This window comes from Lupinus angustifolius, chromosome LG08 (assembly GCF_001865875.1).
Source record: "Lupinus angustifolius cultivar Tanjil chromosome LG08, LupAngTanjil_v1.0, whole genome shotgun sequence".
Lineage (NCBI taxonomy): Eukaryota > Viridiplantae > Streptophyta > Magnoliopsida > Fabales > Fabaceae > Lupinus > Lupinus angustifolius.
Genome location: NC_032016.1, coordinates 1,786,168 through 1,801,457, shown reverse-complemented (window position 1 = coordinate 1,801,457; position 15,290 = coordinate 1,786,168). Strand labels below are relative to the sequence as shown.

General features: G+C 30.1%; 2 protein-coding genes and 1 long non-coding RNA gene across 4 annotated transcripts; 1 reads left to right on the top strand and 2 right to left on the bottom strand.

The window, feature by feature from the left end:
* LOC109354789 lies at window positions 3,004-6,388 on the top strand. Its single transcript, XM_019597514.1, has 4 exons — window positions 3,004-3,736; window positions 4,520-4,760; window positions 5,644-5,761; window positions 5,897-6,388. Exons 1-4 carry the CDS (start codon window positions 3,111-3,113, stop codon window positions 5,986-5,988), a joined length of 1,077 nt encoding a protein of 358 aa, XP_019453059.1. The 5' UTR covers window positions 3,004-3,110; the 3' UTR covers window positions 5,989-6,388.
* LOC109353512 (toll/interleukin-1 receptor-like protein) lies at window positions 8,281-10,741 on the bottom strand. Of its 2 annotated transcripts, XR_002108466.1 has the most exons (3): window positions 10,222-10,741; window positions 8,541-8,819; window positions 8,281-8,438 (listed from the first exon to the last, which is right to left on the bottom strand). XR_002108466.1 is itself a non-coding variant. In XM_019595821.1 (2 exons), exons 1-2 carry the CDS (start codon window positions 10,701-10,703, stop codon window positions 9,790-9,792), a joined length of 696 nt encoding a protein of 231 aa, XP_019451366.1. In that variant the 5' UTR covers window positions 10,704-10,741; the 3' UTR covers window positions 9,649-9,789. The 2 variants fall into 2 exon arrangements, 1 of the variants encoding a protein (XP_019451366.1); XM_019595821.1 differs by lacking the exons at window positions 8,281-8,438; window positions 8,541-8,819 and adding an exon at window positions 9,649-10,003.
* On the bottom strand, window positions 13,728-14,485 carry LOC109354191. Its single transcript, XR_002108521.1, has 2 exons — window positions 14,394-14,485; window positions 13,728-14,034 (listed from the first exon to the last, which is right to left on the bottom strand). It is a non-coding gene; the product is annotated as an uncharacterized LOC109354191 (long non-coding RNA).

Here is a 15,290-nt window from a genome sequence, read left to right as displayed (position 1 = left end):
ATTCAATTTTGTTGTTGTTGTCATTCTATAATATCTTGCTTCCAAGTTTTTGAATATGGATCTTAATTCTCATGATAATATTTGACAAGAGTTTCAGGCAATATTATCCATTCTTCGATATGACTTGCAATAATTAATGGAACTCTTTTGATAGTATAATGGAGCTCTTTTGAAAGTATAATGAAGCTCAAATTGAATGACAATAAAATTGTATTCCTTTCAGTAGTCCAAATATTATGTAGAATTTGAAGTTATTGACCTTCTAATAAACGACTTTCGTATCTTACTCATTCAATCATATTTTGTCCAAAGTAAGAGTTGTTAACATCATTTTGAGCTTGAGATGAAATGTTGAAATATATTTTGATGGTTTTAGTTAATATTGTATAGCTTAGTTTTTAAATTCACTTACCTTTTGTATAACAAAAGGTCATTTTGAAATTCAATTTCTATGAATAAAATATGTATAAAATATATAAGTTAGTTAACTAGAAGTTAGGTAGAGTTAAGTATATTGTATTTTCCAATATTATTAAAACCGGTTCGGACCGGCCGGTTCAACGGAGAACCGGTTCAACGGAGAACCGGTCAACCGGTCCCATAACCGGTACGAAACAAGTGTTGTGCCGGCTAAGCATCAAAACCGGTGAACCGTGTCAAAACCGGTGAACCGGCCGAAATTTGATTGAACCGGCCGGTTCATACATGTAATTTTAAAGAACCACATAGGCACATACTACATAGAATTAGAAGATGATGATGATGCACAACTAATAACTAATTTAATTTTTATTTTTTTTCATACATGTAATGTTTTTTATTGCATTATCAGTTTTGGTTCTAATAACTAATTTATTTTATTGTTAACTTGTACGAAAATTGATGTATGAAAAATGATATTGTTGTAGATCAATTAAATTTAGAAGATGATGATGATGCAATGTGAACCTAGTTGAAGACAACATTAGTCAAGCTTTGGACTTAAATGGTGAAGAAATAGAACCTCAATATGAAACAATTTTGACTCTTTGGTGTTAAAGTTTTAAATATATAATATGTTTTGTAGACTGAGTTATGAACTTGTGTCATATGTTTCGAGTTTGTTAAGTAAGACAAGTACTTGTGGATTACTATTTGTATTTGTAATTTAGACTTTGGATTTATTAAAGTTGTTTGTTTATGAGAATTCTTACTTTGACTATAAATATGGATTATAAATTTGAGTATCTACATATTAGATAATTTTTGTTACAAGTTTACACACACATATATATGTAAGCATGTATGTCCGGTTTAACCGGTTTAATCTCATGCGGTTTAATTACTGAACCACTGGTTGAACCACTAAACCAGTACCCTCACCGGTTTGATGACCCGGTCCGGTTTTAATAACATTGGTATTTTCTATATGATAGATTAATTAATTTCTGTATAATACAATTCATCTTAATTAATTTTATCATTGAAATACACAATCATTTTCTTACTCATTAATTTATAATTAACATATACAAAATGGAGAGTTTGCAAAGAGATGAGAAGATGAACTAGTGGCTATTGATTCTTCTTAGGATGTTATGTTTTTGGAAGAGTAAAAAATTGTCTACTATTTTTAGATTTTTAGCTTAAAGAGAATAAAGAGCAATGATATACTATTCTATAAATCCTCCAATACAATAAGAATAGTAAGATGTATTATAAAGTAATATTTTATTAATTAATATTAGTTTATAAGTGAAATATATCACTTTATTATGGTGTATATGATTTATAAGATGATTTAGTAGAACGATATATCCTTATCTCATGATTCAAAAAAAAGAAAGGAAAAAGGAGATTATAGTTGCTATTCTTGCCAATAATAATTTATGCCTTGATATTGTTCCATGGTTGTTTGAGACATAAATTACAACCAATGATGTACCAATTTTCCAATTTTAATAAAGACACCATGCCTTTAAAAAATATTATATTTTGAAATTCGTTATAGGAAAATACCGTTAAGATATGTCATAATCTCAACGTTACTCATTTAAAAAAACTCAGAATGTTACATAAAAAAACATTGAGAGAACCGAGAAGAGTGACACTAGACGTTAAAACGGGTTACTGTAATAGGCAGGCTACAATGAAATTAAATATATATTTTAATTTTAGTGAAAAAAGATAAATAGATTAATATTATAAGAGTTTTTTATATTACTATTATATAAAAAATTGTATTATATTGTTATTATATCTTAAAAACAATAACAATATAAATTTGTATTATAAATTTTTTTATATTAATTCATTATATTATTTATTATTAATTTATATTTTTTTTTTAAGAGTGAGACATAATTAAAAACAAATAATAAATTATACAATGAGGATATATTAATTTTTTTATATAAGGCATACATTTTTATCTCTAAATTTAAACCTTATTTTTCAACCATACAATATTTATTATTCATATTTTTTTGTCTCTTATTTCCTTAATGCAATTCCTAATATGGATTTGAATATTTATACTATATATAAAGTCAAAATATAGTATAACTTTTACTATGATATAATTTTTACTTCCTATTTTGCCTTTCGTATTATTTAATTTTTATTAAAAAAACCATATAATTCTAATTAATTACTACCTACATATTAATTAATCAGTTCTATCATCTTAAACTATACATTATCATAAACACATAAAAATTATAATATAAAGTACATTGAATACAACAAATATATTCTAATTATAAAAAAATAAAATATATAAAAAGTGAATATATAATTATGCACGACATACATGTATGTACTAGTAATTAATATAGTCAAACTATATCAATTTTTACATAATTAAGTAATTTCTTAAATAAATAAAATAAAAACGAAAGAAATATAAGTGAGGAGTAATAAGGTTGACATTTATACACGTGTCAAACTCTCTGCATCTATCCGTTATAACCCTACTCTCTCTCTTTCTCTCTCTCTTCTCTTTTCTTCCTCTTCCTTCAAACACGCAATTTTCTCTTCTTTCAAACAAATCAAATATTCTTTCTTCTTTTATTTTTATTTTTATTTTTAAAAAGATTTAATAACAAACAGAAAACGGTTATTTCATTCCAATGGGAAAGCTTCTTTGCGATTCAACCACCGTCGCCGAACCGTTTCAAAGTTCGCCGCCTCCGTCGCTCACATGGCTCGATCCGAAATCTCCGTCACCGTTAGAAGCCGTCGGAGCCGTAGATCTTGTCGGACCGGCGAACGTTGCCGCAGCTTCCTTCGGCGGCGGTTGGGAACACGTTATTGGCTTAGAGGAGCAGCAGCGGAGCTACCTTCAGAGGCTCTACGCGAAGGGCGTTTTATGGAAGCCGCTGGTGGAGGATTCGTCTTCTTCTCCGCCGTCGTCGTCTCTCAGATCCGTTGTTTTCCGGCTCTCGCACGGCGGCGAGGTGTCATCCGACGGGAACTGTCTGTTCACGGCGTCGAGGAAGGCGATGGGAGAGGACAAGGCGGTGGACGCGCGGGAGCTGAGGCGGAGGACGGTGGAGAGATTCTTGGAAGATTTTGGATCTGCGCGTTCGGAAGAGAGAGAAGCGATTGATGATGCGATTATGCATATGTATTCGCCAGATCTGAATAACGGTTGGGGGATTCATATTGTTCAGGAGGTGAAATTGTTGGCCAAGAAAGAGGATCGATTCCATCTTGATTCCGCCATTGACGACCTCGTTCACCTCGGCATGCAAAGGTAGAAATCGATTTAATAAGCTAAAATGTTCGTTCATAATGTTGTTTTTCGAAGTGAAAAGAAATAAGTTAAAGAATGGTTTGTTCATTATTTTTTTTGACTTGTTTTGGTGTCATTTATTTCGTATTTTGGTTTGAGATGTATTGAAGAAATAATCATTAAAGTTTGATAATGATGTTTGTTGGTACTACCAAGTATATATTTCATCCTATGGGTAAGGAACTGATCCCTTTCGGGGTTCTTCCAATAAGTGTCGTTCTGAGGAATCGAATATTTGACCTTTTAGTTTGTCTGGTATCTAGCGAGACCTTACATCACTAGACTAACACATTGATGTATTTGTTTTTTTGTTTTTGTTTTTTAATTTATTTCCTTCCGATCGTCTTAATAAACTAAAATGTTCCTTCATGGAGTTTGCATAACCTGGAATGCTATTTGTTCTAAGTGAAAAGTTTTTAAAAAATGAGTTGTTCTATGTTCTTTGATTTGTTTCTCAACATGACTAGTTTGTGTTACTATATACCTGTGGTAGGTAGTAGTCTGAACATGAAGAAGTATAACAAGTTGTAAACAGATGCAGCGATGAAACTAAAAATAAGAAAATGGGATGTTCTTTGTTTAAGAAATTATTTCTCAGTGGTTTGCATTAACAGATACAAAATTTTGAGAACATTTATTTTTGTTTGAGGAGTGTTGAAAAAATAGAAGTAGTTTTATAATGATGTTATGTTTGTTTCTAGTTGTTTTCTTTACAATTTGCTTGTTTTTTTTTCCTGATTGAAGAGAATTGGCGGCAGAGTCTATTTACAAAGAGAGATGTATTCCCGTGAATGATGGTCCAAGTTGGGCCAAATACATGTTGATTTCTGGTTCTCCTGATGATGAATATGATATCATCACTTTGCAATATACGGAGGAGGGTTTATTATCTGTAGATGAGAATAGACAAGGTCATGCTGCAGCTTTTGGAGATGATATTGCAATTGAGTGTCTTGCTACAGAGTACAAGCGAGAGATTTATGTGGTAAGAAGTCAAGAGTTATACTCTTTAGTGTCTGCATATTTCCATGAAATGTTTGCATAACTTGTATATATGAAACTAATATGTAATCTCTAACTTTTTTTATGGATCTGGTTATTTCATATTATTATTTGATTACAATCCTTTACATTCTTCTTTGTTTGAGCTCTGCAGTGGACAGTAGAGAAAATTTCAATTTCCTTGTGCTGTATTTTATTTATCAATTATAAAAATTATTTGAAAATTAAGTGGTTATACTTTATTGTATAGACATCTTCATAATGCATATTTAGGTCTATAATTGATTTCATTTTCAGAAATTAATTGGCAGATAGATATATGGGACCACATGAGCCCCTTTAAATGAATCACAAAACAATACATTTTAATTATTAATTTTTCTATTATTAATTAGATTGGACAATATGAATTTCAAGTTGAACAAGATTCTTGGCAGATAGATATATGGGACCACAGGAGTCCTGAACTGTTATTGCAGATATTATTATTTAATAATAACTATATCAAGTTGACTTATTTGATTCTTTTTGTAAAGTGATGATGTACTGTACTGTTTGTTGGAATGATGACCATCTGTTTATTTAATCATAAAGTTTTTGTGACTTTATCAATTTCACACTTCCCCTTTCCACTCGGATTTATTTGGAGCGATCCAGTTTCTTGTTTTCCCTTTTCTTTTATATGGCAATTTGCTTGAGTTCTTGTGATGTTATTACATGTGATATAATATAGGTCCGATTCTATGATCTGGAATGGTAATAACTAATAAATGTAAAAAATTGATCTCCATATGCTGTTTAATTTGCATACTCACTGAGTAATATTCTTTCTAATGCTTCCATCTGAATTTGTTCATCATTATCAGGTGCAAGCACATGGTTCAGATGCCATGGTTGACGAAGAAAATTGTGTTTTCTTCCTTCCACATCGTCCAAGGAGCCAGATTATAGAACTTCCCTTCTTCCTTTTCATGAAGGGAACAGGTAATAGAAACATGGCCACTTCTGCTCCTTCCATTTCGTACTAGTTTATTTTTGGCCAGGTTGTATTTTTCCTCCTGAGTCATTTTTGGTGGAGTCGTTTTTGCGTCATTTTCTAAGCAAGTTTTCCACATACAGGTTGGTGTGGTGCTGGAGCTGACCATTATGAGCCCTTGATTGCTCATCATGCCACCCTTGTTTCTCAAGAAAAGGTCGCTGTGGTACTGTGAGGCTTCCCGGCCTGAAATTTTGTGGAGTACAGATTGTGTAGAATTAGAATTTGTTCACCCTATTTATTGCGGCCTCGAAATATTTGGCCTGCAATCGGGTTCTCCTTATACCAGTTTTGGTCCCTAGGAGAATCTCATCAATTAGCATTCATTTTGTGACTGACATGTAGAATCAATCATCTTTGACTTCATTGGCGTTCGCCTACGGTTTGAGCAAACCCTAGAGTATTTTCTTAGTTTTGCGGCTTCTGTTTTTGTTATTCCTGTTGTTGAGTTGATTAGAGGGTGTTCCTTCTAGGTAGTTTGTTGTTCAATTGGAAAAGTTTGTATCTCAGTGAATTTCGTCAATCCAATGAAAGTGGCTTCCTTTTGTGGCCATCTTTAGTCATATTATTTTGAATTTCATAGCATGGGTAAGCCTCCACTACGGAAGAGTAAAGTTACTTGCCTTGTGATCCGAACGTTACGAGTTCAGATCTTGAAAACAGTATCTTCGCTCGAGATGGTTTGTTCATTTACTTTCCTCAAACCTCACTAGATCTGAGCCTCCAATACTTGTATTCCGGGCCTCATTCATTGCACTTTTCCGTATATCAAATAATCTTCAAATGTGATAAATGTTTGCAGCTGATTCTGTAGTTTGTCATTAAAATGTGCTTCTTTCATTGTTTATTCTAACGCATATTTATTTATTGCATTGCAATAGAAGGTGCTGTTGCATTATCTTGCCATGTTTGGTTGTGGATTTTGTCAAATGGTGGCGATGGACAACATGCTCTACCCACCTTAGCTTCTCAGGAGTGACTCAACAGTCTTATAACCGTAAATCATTAGAACTCAATTATTATTTACATGATTACTTCAAAAAGTTATGTACATTTATCCTTTAAATCATTGAAATAAAATCTAGTAGTTTACATTAACTATTTTCAAACCTAAAATCTTCCTTACCTAAAATCTTCCTTACCTAACTGTTGCCACCAACATTTCCTCATCTTCCTTCCTTCCAATGCAACTTCAATTTTTAACTGAGTATTATCAACAGTATCCCAAAAACTGGCAAAATGGTTTGATTGATTATTGTGATGGTAACCACTTTGATGTCGTTGAATGTATGTAACATCATCGTTCATTATGATCGTTATCACGTAGTGATTACTATTTGCATGTAAGGTATATGGAATTTGTCATCAAAGGTGTAGATAAAGAAATTTCAGGCTCTAAAACAATAAATAAGACAACTCCGAACCATGTACGCATACCACAATCATTTTGAATGTATACACTTGAATCATGTCTTGACAAAACTGGCCAAACAATTATATAATTACTAAATAATTATTCTAGACAAAATAAGAATTCTATTATTTTAACATCCAACATATGAAATTGAAATGATAATAATTACTAAATAATATTATAAAAATGACCACAATGAGAATTAACAACGTGCTATACTTTAAAATCTTAACTTTTAAGCATACCTCAATATACCCATCATCATTGCAACATGACCTGAACATCTGCCACAACTTTGGTCCATTTACTACATTAACTTCTGCTCTTGCATCTTGTGGATATATGCGCACGTGTGTTGGAAGTAGAGTTCGAGAACCATACATATTACCATCAAAGAAAAGAAGATGGAGCTTAGAAAGATTAGCTATGGTAGCCAAATGTAGGGTTAGATCAACATTACCTCTTAAATCTAACATCTCCAATGATGAGAAGTGGCCAATATCTTCAGGGAGTGATTTGAGGTTACAATCTTTTAAATTTAAAAGAGTTAATGAGGAAAGATTGGAGATGGAACGAGGCAATATTAATGATTCTGTATTAATAATTCGATACCTTTCACTCCAACACTTCCACAAAGGTGTTAAAAGTTTGCCTTGAGATTTGAATATTGGCCCACTACATCCACGAAAAAGAAGCCTTTTGAGATTTTCCAAATGAAATAGAGAAGACTTCACTTCTCTTATTGATGTATAGCTCATATCAAGATCCTCCAAAGCCTTGTTTTCATTTATATTGATTGGAAGTCTATCAACTTTTGAGCATCCGTATAAGTTGAGAATTTTCAAAGTCTTCAAATTGGTAATTGTATTTGGAATGGAAAGAAGATTTTTACAATTTCGTAAATATATTTCCGAGACACATTTCATTTTCTCATCAAAATCTGGAAGTCTCCAAAGCTTTGAGCAGTTACTAAGCAGAAGGAACTTCAGAGAACACATTTCCATTTTACTTGGCAAAGTTTCAAGGTTTATGCATCTAGAAAAGCTCATTTTCTCAAGCTTCTTGTGTAGTCCAACAGAATAGTGAACTTTAATAAGCTTAGTACAACCATTAAGAAAGAGCTCTTTAAGATTTGGTGCACCAGAAATATCTGGAGTTTCAATTAGGTCTTCAGAATATGATAAGTTGATGTGTTTTAGTTTCCAAAAAAACTGCTCCAAACGAATAAAACAAAGGGAAAGAGGAATTATGTTAGAACATTTGAAATCCTTACATTTATACTTATATTAAAGTTTTCTAATAAGAATTCTTACGTGAGTTCCATTCCAAAGCTTTTCTATTTTGCTATAACGCATCTCCAAGTAAACAAGTTCATCTAGTTGCACATCAAGTGGTAGAGCTTTCAAAGGATATCGAGACCAAATAACAACATTTAACGAACTAGAAAGACATTTGATACCAAATTGAAGGTGCAAATCACAATATATGATGAGTAATCTAATGTTAAACATTTTAGATAATGCATCAGGTAGCCAACGCGCATCATATGGCATTCTTCGGTTCAAAACTATTCCTTGGATTTTCTCACTTCCCTAATATAAAACAATGAAAAATTAGCATAATATATGAGAAAATTCCAGCAAATCAATTAATTTTGATTAAAAAAATGAAAATCAATACTTACTGTATTTGTTGTCAATACTTTATCAATATCCTCAACGTGCCACAATAGTTGACGTCTACCAGGATCAAGAGGAGATTCTTGGATAACAATTTTTTGACCCATTTCTTCAAGCAAATCATGCATTCCTAGACAAAGTTTTGCATTAAAAGTTATCAATGATTTTTCAATAAGAATTTTTATTCCTATTGTCGGATGCAAGCCACATTTGTCTAATATTTGTGTCACATATTCTTTTTCCCATCCATTGAAGAAGCATGCAATATTCAAAAATATAGTCTTGTACTCATCTTCCAACATATCATAACTTATTTTAAGTTTGTTGAGGATATCATTAGGTAGAACTCGGCGTATCTTAATCAAAGTGTCTTCCCATTCTTGTATACTTCTTCCATGAAGTAATGAACCATACACTTTAAGTGCCAAAGGAAGCCCTCCAGTGTATTCAACTACTTTTTTAGACAACTCCAAATAACTGATCAATGGTTGATTTCCATTAAAAGCTTTTTCACAGAAGAGATTCTTGATCATTTAAGAGTCTCATCTCATATATAGCAAGCAATAATCCATGTGAAGTGAACAAATGTTTATCCCTAGTTGTCACTATTATTCTACTCCCTCCACCAAACCAGTTTTTGTTTCCAGCCAAATTTTCAAGTTGAATTTCAGCATTCACATCATCAAGTACCAGAAGAACTTTTTTGTTTTGTAGAAGATTTTTTATCATCTCTTTTCCTTGTCTTAAAGTATAAATTATGACACTCTTTGGTTTCAACTATGAAAGAAGTTTATCTTGTAATTTAATCAGACCTTGATCCCCTTCATTAGAAGCCTCTCTAACATTTGCAAGAAAGCAAGTAAAATCAAATTTGCTTTTGATTCTATTGAAAACAACATGCTAATGTTGTTTTTCCAATGCCACCCATACCCCATATTCCTATAAGGTGAGTATCTTGCAACTCTAACTTTAAATGTGAAATCAAATCATTTACTTTTGTTTCTATTGAAATCAATCCATCTGTATTTATTACCAACTTGGGTTCCAGCTTCATCCATACTTGTTCAACTATTTCTTCAATGAGTTTTGATTCATGCCTAGAGAAATAAATCAAGACAACAAAACAATCACAAAACTAATGAGTCTTAAGGAATTTTGATTGTAAATTTATTTAAGTTCATAATATGGCATATAAATGTCATGATGAATTTATCTAACAAATTAAACGAAATGAAGTATTTTTAATCAACTTTCTAGTTTCAACTAATTTATAAGTAGATGTAGTATGATACCAAAAGATAAATGATAAACTTACTTATTTTTAGAGTCCCAACCAGATAATTTGGCAACATATTTGAGTACATCTCTCCATTTTTGCACCTTCTCTTTGTTTCCTTCAAATTTATGTTCATGATCCTTGAAAGCTTGTTCAAAACTTTCCCTTTGATGTCCTATATGAGATGGATCTACACCATAGAAAATTGGGAATACTTGTAGTCCAAAACTTTGTTTGCAATCAACAATTTTTTGTAGCTCATCCAAACACCAAGTTGAAGAAGCATAATTTTGGGAAATTATAACAATTGCAATAAGAGATTCCTTAATTGCATCAAGGAGATTTTGTGAGATACTTTCACCTCTTTCAAGTTCTTCATCATCTCTGAAAGTTATGATACCTTTCCTCACTAAGGCTTCATATAAGTGGTCAGTGAAATTTAAGCGAGTGTCTTCTCCTCTAAAACTCAAAAACACATGATACTTCCCTTTTGATTTTGTAGAAACTTCATCTAGTGCCATTATTTATGAATATCTTTGTAATAAAAAATAGTAGCAAAGTCAAATTCAATCAAAACAAGATAGTTCAATAATAACATACAAAATATGCTTAATTACTCAAGAAGCTAGTAACCTATGAACACAAAACATTCATGTAAGAACAAAAACAATAAGTTTTACATAAAAATCAGAAGCTGCATATACAAAACACAAAACATGTAAAAACAAAAGCAAAAGAGGCTACTCCAAAAATAAAGATTTCAACAAAACAAGCCACTCTCACCAACCCAAAATACACTTCTTTAAGGTTATATCAATATATAGCAAATGGGTGGTTTTATTGAAGTCAATGTCAACGCCACTTTTCCCACATGTATTCTCGCACTAGAGGTAATCCTGTCCGAGCTGGGAACATCTACAGGTACATGGGGCTAACTCTCCCAATGGACATTTTTTTCATCCACAAGACTCGAACCCGGGTTCTTGCTTAAGGGGAATCAAACATGTATCACTTGAACTAATGTTTGTTGGTGTCACTTATCTATTTAATGATGGTTTGTTTTTTTTCTTCTAATTTTTAGATGTTACTTAAATTCTAGGAATAATGCTTTATTGAAGTCAATGTCAACGCCACTTATAGGAAACAATTATACTCGAGTCAAATTGAATATAACTCTCTAATAAATACAATTATGCTCAGAAAAATTGAACATGATACATCCTTTGTATTTTTTATCTCTATTTTCTTTCTATGAAAATATTTTGACAATAATAATTGACTATTAAAAATAGAAGTAAGAAGAGAGATAGAATCAACAACTATCTATTTTCATTGATCCATGATCAATACTATAAATCACATTTTATCATTGATCTTCAACAAAACTATTTAATCTTTAATCAATTCATTAATGCATAATCAATTGTTATGATTTGATTAGGACGATTAGTCCTAAACATTTAAAATTTATCAACTCCTAGACTAATATCTAGAGAGAGAAATTTGTTAGTTTTTACATTTTTTACTTCTTCAAAAAATAATTGAACAAAAGGTTGTTTGTATTGATGTAATTTCAAAAACATTAATTCATGGATTTTTTTAAGTGCCAATTGAGGATTTATATTTTTTAAGTGCCAATAGTGAATTATTTAACAATATTTTGCATCAGTATACTTGTCAAAATAACAAAATTTCAACTCTATCATGTTATTCCTATAAGTAAATAAAATTTATAAGATACTCACAAACTTAAAACCACATAACATATCTAGAAAATCTTATAGAATGAATTTTTATAGAATGGATGATTATGATGTAGAATTTTTAAATCATTGACACTTGTCATTTCTTTATTTTGCTGTTCTCAATAGTCAAACATAAATTTTACTCCTTTCATTACAAAAGTTTAGTTTGTTTTATTTTAAAGAATAAAATATTTTCTTGTAATATGAGATAAGTTATCTCATTCAACCACTAAAATTAAGATATATGTTATATTTAATTATTTTTCTATAAAATAAAAAATAATAGTACATATGTCATAATTTTAACACATCACATGTTATCAAGAGATACTTTATTCACTTTATTTTATAACTCTTGATGTTTTATAGAGATAAGTTATTTACATTTGTTGATACAATTAATGTAACTATCATGTAAGTATAAACATCCATTGTCCTACTATTGTTAACTTCAAAAATCTAACCTGGATAACACAATGTAATAATAAATGAATAATAAATAATAGTAATAAATGCAAATACTTGCATTAATCATAGTAATAATAACTTGTTTTTAATTTGTACCAAAAAAACTTGTTTTTAATTAATGATAAATGTTATATTTATAATCAATACATCATCAATATTCATTTGTATAATTTTTATTTAAAATTCAATGATAATTAAAAATGAAAGATAGATGATATAATGATAGTGAAGAAAAATCTTACACCGTAAGTGTATATTTCTTTTTCTCAAAAATAATAAAGAGGTATCGACTCATATATTATTCTTGTCTTCATAATATAAATTGTTTAATTTAATTGCATATATAACATTTTTTGTTCAGAAAATCACACTTATTTCTCATGCAATGGTGGTCGGTGTAATAAAAGTATAAAAATTAGGGGTTTGTGTAAGGATAGAAAAGTGAGGGGTGTTTTGCATAATTTCACTAAAACTCATGAGGTATCAGTGTTATTTACCCAATCTAATAATATCAAATCATAGTAAGGATGAATAGTGACTGGCTTCTTTTTTTCTAATCATCATTTAAATGAATGTGATGCATCACTTTATGTCCTCTAAAACTCTCTTTTTTATAAAAATAATAATTACATTAAGGTTGGGGAAGGGTCAAGATAAGTTACTTCTTATCCTTATATAATCATTTGAACAATCACTTTTGTTTTTTAAATCAATTAAAATATATTAAATCAATCCAATCATTTTTTACCTAAAGAATTATGTATTATAGATTTTCTCATTGCACTTGAAAATAAGTAGGAGTAAGACAAACTCTTGTCAAACAAAAAACAATTTTAACCTTAGCAAATAAACGAATAATTAATAAAATAATCAAATAAGTTTAGGATATATATTAGGTATTGTCATACTACATGTGAGTGTAATACTAATACTTTACATGATTTCTAATTAACTACAATCTTCAGAATTCTAGATAACACAACAATATTTTTCAAGACTGGGCAAAAAAAATATTTTCTATATTTTGTTTGCAAAAAAGTAATGACAACTCCATTTTTTAGAAGATGATAGTACACCTATCATCATCCGCACCCTCGTTCCGAGAAATCAAACCCGAGACAATGAGTATATTAACGATATTAAATTTAAAGTATTCAAACAAATTATTTATAAGCATGAGTAAGTACACTAAGGACAAAACTCTCACCTAATGGGGTGCAGGATATGTAGGCAACTTTATCTTCATACTAGAAGATAATTTCACGATAATATATTAAAATTTCAAATCAAAATAGAATGCAAATTTTGGTAAATAAAAAAATTGGGAAGAAATTAATAATAAGCTGGAATTTTTTTAATATATTCACAAGCTTAAATTCAGATACATAATATGATATAGTCCTTCCTTAGTTTATATTTTATTTTTTCTAACATTTTTTTTATTGCATGATATTAGAAGGTGCTGGTGCATAATCTTGAGAAGCATGGCTATGGATTTTGTAAAATGGTGGTAATGGTGGACAACATGCTCTTTTAATACATTTACAATTGGGACCAAATAATATTCTACACTCTGCATCTCTTCTACAAAGATAATATGTAACACCACCCACCCTTGCTTCTGATTCTTTGCACATATCTATATAATATATTCACACAAAATGAACAAAGAAAGTTAGTAAAATTTGAAGTGATAATTTCATGGATTTAATATGTATACACTGATAATGTAAGCTTTTTTTTACATTGTCGATAAATCATCCATCATTTATATGTTAATGATCATTAACTCTTAAATAAAAGTAATGCAAATCAGTGGTAGATGATGTGTTGATGTGTTGACAGAGTGTAAAAATTTTTACACTAACAATGGATAGATTTTAATCTTTGAGTGGAGTACTAAAAAAATAAAGAAAAGGTAAGGTATAGAAACTTGATTCAATATATTAATAAGAGAAATTGTGAAGATTGAATTGAAAGTAAAATAGGATTTCTAACCTGATGCCATGATGAAAATCAATAAGATAGTCAATTTAACAATTTTCATCTTGATAGTGGAGTATTTTTTTGTAAACAAGGGTTTATAAAAGTAGTTCTTGTATGAATGACTCAATTCTATGTAGACCTAGTTTTATATAGTGGTTTGGGTGAGACTATTTTTCAAGTATTTTGCCATTTTAAAACATTGAAATTTGTTATTTCCTTACTTTTTTTATTCTCAATAATCAAAGATTAATATCAATGGGTGTTGATTTTAGTGGTACATGTTTGATTCCCCTTAAGCAAAGTATCGGGTTCCAGTCTTGTGGATGAAAAAATATTTGTTGAGAGAGTTAGCCCCACATACTTGTGGATGTTCCTGACTCAGATAGGATGGTCTCTAGTGCGATGATACATGTGAGAAACCAAAATCCTTCTACCTATAAGAAAATGACATATGCTACTTGTAAATTAATCATTAATAAATAAAATATCATTCTATAACATATGTTACTTTCTTATAGATATGAAAATTCATACAAGAACATATCATTTTCCTTAATTTTACTATAGAAACAATTGTTTTTCTATTTCATGGGGAAATGCCATGTACCTAGCTCCTTTTCATTTCTTGGAAAGACTCTAGGAGAAACATTTAATACTAAAGTTACTGTAAAAATTTACACAGAGAATATATTATTCACTGTTTATTTGAATTATTATTTTTTAAAAGTAATGATAATTAAATATAAATGATAAATAATATAATGATAATATATAGAACTTATATACTATTACTACATACATTTTTTCCTCTCTAACACTCTATTTGGTTCATAAAGAAAAATGAAAAGAAAGAAAAAAGTTAAAAGAATGAAAAAAAGTAAAAACTAAGGTGAAAAGTTAGTTATTTGT